The 12885-nt window shown below is 45.5% G+C and overlaps 1 protein-coding gene across 10 annotated transcripts in view; it reads right to left on the bottom strand.

Annotated features, from left to right (window-relative positions):
• Window positions 1–9186: 9186 nt before the first annotated feature.
• Window positions 9187–12885, bottom strand: part of MAMLD1 (mastermind like domain containing 1) — a 153944-nt gene continuing 150245 nt past the window's right edge. For 8 of the 10 annotated variants that reach the window (XM_034949398.3, XM_034949397.3, XM_034949396.2 and 5 more), the window contains one exon: window positions 11358–11421. Coding sequence is in view for 2 of the 10 variants with exons in the window: in XM_055106108.2 (XP_054962083.1) it covers window positions 10291–11417 (1127 nt within the window). In the remaining 8 variants the exon portion in view is untranslated. Of the gene's footprint in view, window positions 11422–12885 lie in introns of all 10 variants that reach the window. The other 2 variants (XM_055106108.2, XM_034949404.3) reach the window with 1 other exon arrangement.

Here is a 12885-nt window from a genome sequence, read left to right as displayed (position 1 = left end):
AGTGACAGTTCATGTCATTTGTTCATTTCCTCCTTATTGGGTGATTCATCTTTTTCTTATTGTTTTGAAAGAGCTCTGCCTCCGTTTCTTATGTAGTACATACAAATGAATAAATGTTTATTGAGGTAATTTAACTAAGAAGATAAAAATGGAAACAATTTTAAACAGAACAATTTTGAAAATATGAAAAATACAGGGTTAATTCAGGTGAGCAAAACAGCTGAACAACGGGTTGAGTCAGTTTCTGTAAAATGTTGTCAGAATAGGTGAACTATTCTGTTTGGTTGTTTCATTTCATCTATTTATCTACCTATCCCTCTATCCATTCACAAGTAGCTGTTGAATTCTTCCCCTGGTTTCATGCTAAGTTATACTGGCTTCAGAAAAGCGGTTGTAGGAAAATTAAATGCCATCCCTCTTTCTTCTCCCAAATACAAACTTGGTCTCTGGCTGTTTTCTTCCACCTCAAATTGCTGGATTTGTACTTGAAAAGTACCTCTGTATTTAAAAATTATCTTCCCCCAATATTTTATTATGAAAATCTCCAAATATTTAGAACAGTGTGAAGAAAGGTACAGTGGATCCCCATAGACCCTGCTCCTAGAGTCTACAATTAAGATGTTACTCTACTTGCTTTATCACCTATTTCTCTACCTATCCCTCTATCCATTCATCAACCTCTTTGTTTATTTAATGAAAGTAAGTTGCAGGCATCAGTACACTTCATCCCTAAGCACTCCAGCAGATCATTAACTAGAGTTCAATATTCGTTTCAGATTTTTCTATTGTAGGTAAAATTTACTTACAAGCAGATGCTCAGCTCTTAAGGAAACCATTCTCTGAGTTTTGGCAAACACATACATGCACCTGGGTAGCCCATATCCCTATCAAGATATAGACCCTACTATTACCCCAGAAACTTCCCTTTAGCCCCTTTTCAGTCAACCCCATTGTCACCCAGAGGATCCCTTTGTTGATTTTTTCCACATAGATTATTTTTGACTGTTTTGGCACTTTATATAAATGGAATCATATAGTATATATATACATGTATATATATACACATATATACATGTATATATATACAAATATATACACATGTATATATATACACATATATACATGTATATATATACACATATATACAGTATATATACGCATATATACAGTATATATGTGTATATATATGTATATATACGTATATATATACAGTATATACTGTGTATATATACGTATATATACTGTGTATATATACAGTATATATGTATATATACTGTATATATACACAGTATATATACATATATATACATATATACTGTATATATATACAGTATATATAGTATATATGTATATATACTATATATATACAGTATATGTATACTATATATGTATATATAGTATATATACTGTATATATGTATATATACAGTATATATATATACGTATATATGTATATATAGTATATATACTCTATATATACGTATATATGTATATATAGTATATATACTGTGTATATACTGTATATATGTATATATACATATATACATATATACTGTATATATATGTATATATACTGTATATATACATATATACAGTATATATACTGTATATATACTGTATATATACATATATACAGTATATATACTGTATATATACTGTATATATGTATATATATACCTGTATATATGTGTATATATACAGGTATATATATACTGTATATATGTGCATATATATACAAGTATATATATACCTGTATATACATACTGTATATATATACTTGTATATATATATACAAGTATATATATACAGTATGTATATACAGGTATATATATACCTGTATATATATATACCTGTATATATATATACAGGTATATATATACTTGTATATATATATACCTGTATATATATACCTGTATATATATACCTGTATGTATATACAGTATATATACAGGTATATATATACAGGTATATATATACAGGTATATATATACAGTATATATATACAAGTATATATATACAGTATATATATACAGGTATATATACATGTATATATACACAGTATATATATACACAGTATATATACATGCATATATATACCAGTATATATATACACGGTATATATACTGTGTATATATATACATGTATATATATACTGTATATATACAGTATATATACATGTATATATATACTGTATATATACAGTATATATACAGTATATATGTATATATACTGTATATATACGTATATATACGTATATATACGTATATATATACGTATATATACGTATATATACGTATATATATACGTATATATACGTATATATACGTATATATATACGTATATATACGTATATATATACGTATATATACGTATATATACGTATATATATACGTATATATACGTATATATACGTATATATATACGTATATATACGTATATATACAGTATATATGTATATATACTGTATATATATACTGTATATATATACTGTATATATGTGTATATATACAGTATATATACGTATATACATACGTATATATACTGTATATATATATGGACACTTTTGTGTCTGGCTTCTTGCTCTCATCATAAAGCACTTGAAATCCATCCATGTTGTAGCTGGTATCAGTAGCTAGTTTCTTTTCATTGCTGAGAAGTATCACTTTTTATTGATGAGTAGTTTTACATTGTATGAACATGCCTGAGTTTGTTTATGCATTCTACTAATAGACACCTGGGCTGTTTGCAGTTTTTGGCTATTACAAAGAAAATTGCTATTTTTTTTCCAACTTTTATTTTAGGTTCAGCGGGTACATGGGCAGGTTTGTTACATCGGTAAATTGCATGTCACTGGGGTTTGGTGTACAGATTATTTCACCACCCAGGTAATAAGCATAGTACCTGATAGGCAGTTTTTTGATCCTCACCCTCCTCCCTCAAGTAGGCCCCAGTGTCTATTGTTCCATTCCTTTTTTTTTTTTTGAGATGGAGTCTCACTCTGTTGCCCAGGCTGGAGTGCAGTGGTGCGATCTCGGCTCACTGCAAGGTCCACCTCCAGGGTTCAAGCGATTCTGCTGCCGCAGCCTCCTGAGTAGCTGGGATTACAGGCGCCCACCACCACGCCCGGCTAATTTTTGTATTTTTAGTAGAGACTGGGTTTCACCATGTTGGCCAGGATGGTCTCGAACTCCTCACCTCAGGTGATCCGCCCGCTTCGGCCTCACAAAGTACTGGGATTACAGGCGTGAGCCACGGTGCCTGGCCTATGGTTCCATTCTTTGTGTACATGTGTACTCAGTGTTTAGCTTCCACTTGTAAGTGAAAACATGCAGTATTTGGTTTTCTGAAATTCTTGTCTTCATCTTTTTGTAGAAAATCCACTACTTTTATTTTTAAATATTAGGAACAATAGCCTCTGTGTGTCCTGAATTGCAATGTTTTTTCTCTGATTTTGCTGCTCATCTTGTAACCTGTATGGTGTTTTTCTGTGTGCAAGCTTTTTACTTTACGTGGGCAATTTTATCATTCTTTTCTTTTATGGTTTCTGGGTTTCATGTCATGATTGGAGAAGCTTGATCTACCCTGATACTATAAAAATATCCACCTTGGCTTTTTTTTTTTTTTTTTTTAAGATGGATTTTCACTCTTGTTGCCCAGGCTGGAGTGCAATGGCCTGATCTCGGCTCACCACAACCTCTGCCTCCCAGGTTCAAGTGATTCTCCTGCCTTGGCCTCCTGAGCAGCTGGGATTACAGGCATGCGCCACCACGCTCAGCTAATTTTGTATTTTTAGTAGAGACAGGATTTCACCATGTTGGTCAGGCTGGTCTTGAACTCCCCACCTCAGGTGATCTGTCTGCCTCAGCCTCCCAAAGCGCTGGGATTACAGGCGTGACCCACCACACCTGGCCCACGGTTGTTTTCTGATAGTGTTTTCACGTGTTATTTTTTCTGTCTTACTCATTGAATCATCTAAACGTATCTTAATGTCAGGAGTGAGGTAGAAGACCCAGTTGTTTGGTTTAAATGACTAGCCAGTTTTCCCAACACCAGGTGTTGAATATCCCTCACTGATGTGAGATGCTGCCTTTTTCACAGTCTCAATCCCCATGTGCACTTCTATTTATTTTCCTTCCACTTTATTCACATCTTTTTCAGTATCCACAACCATATTGTTTTAAATAGCTTCATGATATGTTTTAATATTTGGTAGCGCTAGAACCCTTTCTTGGTTCTTTTTCTTTTCTTTTCTTCTTCTTCGCCTCCTTTTCCTCCTCCTCCTTTTCCTCCTCCTTCTTTCTCCTCCTCCTTCTTCTTTCTTTTTAGAAATTTCCTGGCTATTCTTGTTTTGTAGTCTTCCAGATAAATAATTTTGAATCACTTTGTCATGTTCCAGAAAATAATACTGCCAGAATTTTTATTGTGATCACAGAAGTTTTACAGATTCATCTGGGGGAAAAAAACCCATCTTCCCAGAATACAGAAAGGGTGAGGGAAAGACAAACATCAAGGACAAGTCTCAGGTTCTGGACTTGGAGACCAAGAGGATTTGGGGCATCTGGGAGCAGGGCAGGGAGGTGTGATGGCTGCCTTTCACTGAGTAGGAGGATGCCCAGACTTGGGGGAACTATGGAAAGTTTGGTTCAGACTTTCTGAGTTGGAGATGTCTATGCACAGTCCACAGGGCGAAGCCCTGGAGGTAGAGGCCCTCCTTACTGCCTCCCTCATTCATTCTGAGGTCCATTCTCCACATGGACACTGAAGTGACTCAAGGCTTCCCTTGTTGGATCAGGATAGTCTCCAGGGCCCTGGGTGGTCTGGGCCTGCCCACCTCCCCATCCCCTCTCCTGCTTGCCCTCCTCTTGCTCACTGGACCCCACCCACCAGCCTCCTTCTATTCCTCCTGACATTTGCACTTGCTGTTCCGTCTCTGCTTGGAACATCCTAGCTCTTTGCATGGCTTGCTCCTTCCCATCTTTTAATCTAAGCTCAAATATCACTCCTTCAGATATGCCTTTCCCAAATATCCTAGCTAAAGAGAACTGCTCCCCACTTCCCACAAGCCCTAGCAAACTGGGACTCTCTTTCTTGCTTTCTTTCTCTCTGCCCCTTCTGTGTTTTTTCCATAGACCTTAACACAACTTGTTACTGTTTTATTTGTTGATGTGTTTACATCATTTGTCCCCCTGTGATGGTTAGTTTTATGTGTCAACTTGGCTAGGCTGTAGGGGCTGTTCATCAATCAAACACTGATCTATGTGTAGCTGTGAAGGGATTTTGTAGCTGTGATTAATAGTTGACTTTAAGTAAGGAAGATTATCCTGGAGAATGTGGGGGAAGGGGCAGACCTCAGCCAATCAGTTGAAAGGCCTTAAGAACAAAGCTGAGATTTCCCCGAGGAAGAAGAAATTCTGCCTGTGGACTGCAGCATCAGCTCCTGCTTGAGAGGTTCCAGGCTGCCCTTCCTGACAGCCTGTCCTATGATTTTGGACTTGCCTTGCCAGGTTTTTCCTCTTTGTTGACCCCCCAAAACCATATATATCTCCTGCTGGTTTGTTTCTCTGGTGTAATCCTGAGGGATGAACACTCCTCCCTCCCAGTTCACTCTGGGAGAGGTTGGGGATCATGTTTGTCTATTTCCCCATGCCTGGCCCATGCATGTTTATTGAATCACTGAACAACCACGCATTAGGAAGCCAGTCATATGTGCTTCTTCAGAACCTCATGTCCATTGCCAGATCCCCCTGGCTTTTGTGGCTGGAGGACAAGTGAGAGATAGTAGCTTACCCACAGACCTTGGCCCTGAGGCCCCCAGGGGCCTGAGCCTGCTGTAAGGGGGGAGGGAGCCCCTGAGGTCTCACACACCTCCCTGGGGATCTGGCATTTTCCCCTGGGGTTGGCCTTAGAGCTGGGCGGGGGCAGATTATGGAGTGGGTTGTAGAGGGAGCACCTCCCCCCTAGCAATCATGGTTTTTTCTGCGCCTCTCATAGGGAGGCCTACAGGCCTCCACCTTCAGCTCTTCAGGAGCCACAGGCAGCTGAGCGACTTCTGCATCACAGTCTTCTCAGAGACAAACTTGCAGTAAGAAAGAGGGGCCCGTGAGGGACCCCAGAGAAGGCTGTTGTCAAAGCAGGATGAGAGTGAACTCTTCCATGGGGGACACCCAGCGGTCTCCAAGCTCTTTTATGCTGTCTTCAAGGGATCTAGAGAGCTGCAGCCCAACATGAGACCCAGTCCAGCAGCATTTCCCTGCGAAGTGAAAGTTAGGACCCTGACTAGATACACCACGCTGACCTCAGCCAGAATATCAAGATGCTGAGGCGCTGAGATGCTGGGATGCTAAGGTGCTAAGGTGCTGGGGTGCTAGGATGCTGAGGTTTTGTGATACTGGGTCGCTGAGATGCTGGAATACTGGGGTGCTGAAGTGCTGGGGTACTGGGGTGTTGCCATGCTGAAATGCTGGGGTGTTGGGATGCTGAGGTGCTGGGTTGCTGGGATGCTGGGATAGTCCTTGGATGCTGTGGTGCTGAGATGCTGGGCTGCTGGTCTGCTGGGGTGTTGGGATGCTGGGATTTTGGGATGCTGGAGTGCTGCAGTGCTGCAGTGCTGAGATGCTGGAATGCTGGGGTGCTGGAATATTGTAGTACTGGTGTGCTGGAGCGTTGAGATGCTAGGGCACTGGGATGCTAAGGTGCTGAGATGCTGCAGTGCTGGGGTGTTGGGATGCCGAGGTGTTGGGATGCTTAAGTGCTGGGGTGTTGGGATGCTGGGGTGCTGGAACACTATGGTGCTGGGGTGCTGGAGTGTTGAGATACTGTAGTGGTGGGATGCTTAAGTGCTGGGGTGCTGGGTGTTGGGATGCCTAGGTGCTGGGGTGCCGAGATGCTGGAGTACTAGTGTGCTGGGATGCTGAAGTGCTGGGGTCCTGAGATGCTGCAGTGCTAGGGTGCTGAGATGCTGGGCTGCTGGGGTGTTGGGGTGCTGGGATGCTGGAGTGCTGAGATGCTTGGACAATGGGGTGCTGGAATACTATGGTGCTGGGGTGCTGGGGTATTGAGATGCTAGGGTACTGGGATGCTGAAGTGCTGAGATCCTGGAGTGCTGGGCTGCTGGGCCACAGGCTCTTGAATCCATTCATCTGCCCAGGGGAAGAAACCAGAAGATAAAGAGCTAATGAAGGAGCTTTGGTTGAGAGGGAGGAAGTAATGGAAGGAGCAACATCTTGTGGAGGAGCAGGAGAGAATGGACCTCAGGTTGGGAGAGAGGGCCAGGCTACAGGCCAGAGAGGCAGAAGGATTCCAGCAGAGTGTGGGCTCCAGGAGCCAAGGGGAAACAGGTTTCTGGGAGGAGAGAGTCCAGTACTGCTGAAGTGGCAAGTCTGCTGAGGACCAGGAAGCTTCATTTGGCTTTATGACCAGGAGGAATTTGGAACTGTGACTAGAGTACTTAGGCGGAAGGAGGCAAGACTGGAGCCAGATTGCTCTGGGTTGAGGGGTGAGTGGGAGGTGAAGCAGGGCACTGTCACTCCTTTGAAGGGTGGCAGAGAGCTGGAATTGGTGCTGGATGGGCTGTGGGGTGACAGGGTCATGTGGAAAGCCCCTGGGGGGCACCTGGAAAAGGAGAAGCTGACAGTACAGTGAGAGGACAGCTAAGGGAAAGCAGAATGGCAGAACACGCACTGCCAGGAGGAATGAGGATAGGGTCAGGAGTGCCAGCGGCAGTGAGGCCAGCCTGGGGTCAGGTGGCAGGACGTGTCCAGGAAGCTGGTCTGCACTGCAGCCCACACTGGCTCAGCCTTGAGGTTCCCTGTGTGGTTGGGGTAGGAAGTTGAACCCTCTGGGAATGGAAGATGGAACCAGCTCTGCGAGCCAAGCTCAGCTTTTATCTGTGGGTCTCTGAGGGCTGGCAGAGCTGAGTGGGGACAACTGTGATCCGTGAGGCTCTCAGGTTGAGGTGGCCCCTCCGGGAGGGCTTCATTTTCCCAGCGGGTAGGTTCTAAGCAGCAGTGGCTGGGCAGGTGGGTCCAACACAGAGCCAGAGAAGGGTGAATGGGCCTCCTGGCACCCCACCCCTGCTGCCCCTGAGCTCAGTGACGGAGGGGGACAGCACAGCTGAGCCCAAGTGCTTTGGTGTGGCCCTGAGGGAAAGCTGCAGCCTGCCTGGGGCCTGGCATGGATGGGACACTTGAGGCAGAGGGACAATAGTGGGCGCTGCAGTGAGGCTGGCTCCTGGAGAGGTTTCCTGAGGAGTGCTGCCTGAGACGGGCAGGGAGAACAGAGACAAAGTTGGTGACAGGGAATGAAAGCTGACTGAAGGATTTTACCCAGACCTATGAGGATATCTCTCTCAGCAGGAAGCAGGAGGGGACTGTGTGAGGACTGGCCAAGAGCTGGAGTGTTGGGAAAATGACTCTTTCTCCGACCCCTCTGTCCTACCTCTGGCCCCTGGACTGCGGAGGTCTGCTTCCACCCCCATTGGTCGATCGTTGTCCCTTGTCACAGCCATTGAGAATTTTGGCAGGGAGCATGTTCTTAGAGCATTTTTAGGCTCTGCGGGACATAACAGCTCTGCCTCAGAGCACATGCCTTTCTCAGCTCCTGAAAGCCACTGATCAAATTGGAACATTTTGTACCTTAGGGATGAGGATATTAACTCTCCCAGCCACTTAGAGGGATAAATGTGATGATGCATTCAATTGTGACTACATCTGATCCCAACTGTTGCTTCAGCTGCTCTCCTATAGCACATGGCGGGAGGCGTGCATCCCAGTAGCTACCTCCCCACTTTTGGGGAGATGTGGTTCCATCCATGAAACCTGGGTACCCGCCTACCAGGTCCTGGCCTATCAGGTGGCAGGGTCTGGTCAAAGAAGGGCATGTGTGGTCTTCAGCAAGGAAGACAGGACGGTGGTGCAGAGAGTCTAGACCCTCAGGGCAAGTCTCCCCCACCCCTGCTCCCGGGGCAGTTGTCTTTGTGACCTCCCATCCCCCTCTGTTTCATCCTCTATAAAATGAGGGGCTGAGCCCCAAAATAACAGGCTTCTTTGCCATGATGCAAAACTGCTGAATCTTTCTTTCTGACACACAAGGCATCGAGCAGCCTCTGAAAGAACCAAAGCCACTAGCAGGCTTCCTGACTTGGGTTTGTAGGTACTGAATACTCCCTTGAAAAATAAAAACATAGAGGCACTTTTCTCCTGGCTGTTTATTACAGAACGAAGAAAAAACACACTGGCTTGAAACAGACGCCAGATTTCAAATGTAGAGGCGAAATACGAAGTGGCAATTAAAATGTGATTACAGAAAGTCTGGACACTGAGAAAAGTTTATAGGACAGTGGGTGTGGGTTTTCTATAACAGACACTTAAATATACATGACGATAATTGCAGATAGAAACCATCAAAGACAAACCCCAAATCAACTAATAATGTTTACAGATGTTCCCCCCCAAACCACAGAGCCTTACATCAAAACAAATACTGAAAGGCTTTAAACCAGGAACAGCTCGCCTTCACCCCACGAGGGTGCGCACAAGCTGGGCTTTTTCTCTCGGTCTGAATGGTAAAGGGAGGAGGATACTCTAGTTTCTCCAGGTGGATTGCTGAGACAGGGCTCGGTTCACACACTGTCTCTGCGCCTCTCCCAGATCTGGAGAACTCTCCCAGCCTCCTGGTAAAGTGTCTCTGTGGGGCACTTAACGATAAAACGGCTTCTGCTGTAAATGCTCATTAGGAAAGAGCTAGCGGAGACTGAAAGGTTCGCAAAAGAGATTAAGAATCACACAAGGCAATAGGATTTTTAGTGAACATAGAAATAAATGGCCAAGTGGTTTTCTATTTGGCATTTGTCAACTTGCACAACAACTCTTGGTCATATCCACATTGCTCATTGCATTAAAACCATAAGCGACTCAGCCACCTAGCTTAACAAGGTATCACTGGAGCAAACAACACGGTCTGCATATTTGTAACATTGTATAATAAACACAAAACAATGCATAGTAAACACAACTCTACTGAAACAAAAGCCGTCGCTTTATTTACAAAGTCACAAAATGAAGTATAAATACTTCTGTCATTAATGTTTAGGAAAACCATTTACAAAATTTTCAAATATGTACACGTAGCTTGAAAAATCACCAGCTTTCCATTTTGTCACAGGTAGAGAGAGGGATAAGCATGGGCTGACAACACCACTCAAATTGTAACGGGAGACAACTGTGGGTATGGATTGACACCACTTCCTAGAGTGATGTCACCATGGGGGTTTCTATGGGCATCCTGCTCAGATTTAAAGTGCCCCAGCATCCTGGGTGACTTGCCCAGAATTCTGGGCTGTGGCATTTTGAGCAGCAGCATGCTGTTCCAAAATGTCGTCGATCAGCCTCAAGTTGCACACCCAGTCTTCATCTGGGCTCACACGGGAGCCTTTCAAGAGAACTTCAGTGAAATCTACCTCATTGCAGTCAGGTGACAAAATCAGATGATTTAGTGGGGGTTGGGGCTGGCGCAAAAAGTCGGCAGGTGGCAGCTCAGGGGGAATATCCATTCTGTCGAACGGACCTGGGAACTGGCTGGCAGCAACGGCAGAAGCAGCAGCAGCGGTGGCAGCAGCAGCCACATAGCTTGGTGGCTCGATGCCCTGTATGGGGCTCAGGGGACTAAAGCTGGCCATACCCTGCTGGAGGAACTTGGTGGTGTTTGCTACAGGCATCGGGCCCTGTACCGGGCTCTGCCTGAGGCTCTGGCTGCCCAGCAGGCTGAAGCTGGGGTTGTTGGCCAGGGCAGCACTCACCTTCTGGCCAGGCCTGCCTTCAGAGGCCATCTGATTGGGAGGCACAAGTGCCCGCTGCGATGGGAACACTGGGGCCACCAGGGGCACTCTCACAGGCGCCTTGGCAAAGATGGAGTTGCTATCAAAATGCTGCTGAACACTATTATCCACTTGGCTGAGGGGTGTTTTCCCCGAAACTGCTGTGGTCACAGCTGCTGCCGCTGTGACCCATGCAGCATTGTTGAACGCAGTGGGCATTCTTGGCACACTAGGCCGTCTGAGCTGGTGGGGACTCAAGGACTGGGTGCCCAGGGAGCTGGGACAGAACCCAGGCAGGGGCACTTCTGGTGGGGTGGCCTTGGGACTCTGCCTATGCTGGCAGACAGAGCCAAGACTGCCCAGGGGAGTCTGGCCTGAGTGTGAGAGGATGGGACACTGGGGGCTGGAGGTGAAAATTCCTTGCCGCTTCCCCAGAGTTGGTGAGATCACTCCCATGCCCTCGCAGCTCTGGTGCCTGGTGAGTGGGATCATTCCTGGACTCAGATTGTTCTGAAGGAGCCCAGTTCTGGGTGGCATCAAGTGCTTGCTAGATGGGGGGCTTGTCTTGATCCGGCTACACTTGGAGGTGACTTGTTCTTGGACGGCTACCTACAGAAAGAGAGAAGTGGGGATGAGTTCCAAAGGAACTCCGGTGGCCACAGCCCAAGTTGATGAGCTCCTGGCCCAACACGGACTTCTCACCTCCCGCCCTTGGCTCTCTACTGAGCTCCCCCCTGCTCCCCAATTCCTCGCCATTCCCCTCATTTCTCTGCCCTCAGCCTGGACTGCAGTTCTTCTGGGAAGCTGCCCAACTCCCTAGGTCTGTGCTCACCAAGAGCAGATCACACTGGACTGAAATGCCAGCTGATTTGTCTCTTCAAGAAAATTGGAAGCTCCTGGAGGTCAGGGTCCATGTCTGCTTTTACACTCAGTGCTCTGTATGCGGGCCTGGCACTGCCCACACTTTGACAGGTGGTGCATATTTTGTAGAAGGAAGGAAGGGGCCAGGTGGGGTGGGCTGGGCTGGTGGCGGGAGCTAGCTCAGCCTCTTAGATTCTCTACCCGATGGATGTGACCTGGGACAGCAAGTGAGTGTGGTGAGTGAGTGCGGACGGTGCTTTGTTCCCCTCTTGTCTCATAGCCTAGATGGCCTCTGAGCCCAGATGTGGGGCTCAGACAACATTTGTTCAACTGAACGGTAATGGGTTTCCTTTCTGAAGGCTGAAATCTGGGAGCTGACATTCTGGACTCCCTGAGTTCTGAAGAGCCTGGGGATGGAGAGACACGGAGCAGAAGATGGAAGGTAGAGTCCCAGGTGCCTAAGATGGGGAATACATCTCCCCTCATTGTCATGAGAGTCCACTCTAGCTGATATCTACTGTGGCCAATATCTACCGGTACTTTTTTGGGGTGGACACTGAGTCATGCAGCAGTCTTATGGTTTACCCAAGGTCAGGTAGGGGAGACAGTGCAGTCAGAGCACAAGCCCAGTGTGTCTGACCCACCCAAGAATCCATGCTCGTATCTACAAAAATGATTTTTTTCTCTTGTAATGGTGCCTAGGTTCTTTTATTATCATGGCATGTGTATGTTTTTCAACTAGGTTACAATCTGGCCTTATAAGGTTAACCTCCTGGAGGCCACCAGCCTTCCTGAAACTTGTCTGTGCTGTCCCTGCAACTGGAGTGTGCCTGATGTGGCACTCCAGCCTGGACAAGTGGGACACAGACTCCGCTGTTATCAGGCCCAAAGATGTCTTCCATAAGACCAGAAGAGCAATGGTGTAGAGGTGTCATGGGCTACAATAAAGATGCTGACCTCCTGTCTGAGGGCAAGCAGCCTCTTCTGGCCCTCAGACAAATGCTGAGTGTTCCCAAGACTACCCTCGGCCTGGTCCAATCTCATCCCACTGGTGCGTAAGGGTTGCTGAACTCATGACTTCTTGGCTAGCCTGCAACCTCCATGGAGTGGGAACTACATCAGGCTTTTTGCTAACTGCTGTATCCTAGGCCAATAAATGTTGATCACATTTATAGCTGCCATGGTAGGGTGGGGACCCCTGCTATCTATCTG

Source organism: Pan paniscus, chromosome X, assembly GCF_029289425.2.
Source record: "Pan paniscus chromosome X, NHGRI_mPanPan1-v2.0_pri, whole genome shotgun sequence".
NCBI classification, from domain to species: Eukaryota; Metazoa; Chordata; class Mammalia; order Primates; family Hominidae; genus Pan; species Pan paniscus.
The sequence above is the reverse complement of the archived record's forward strand: the minus strand, read 5'-3'. Positions and strand labels throughout refer to the sequence as shown.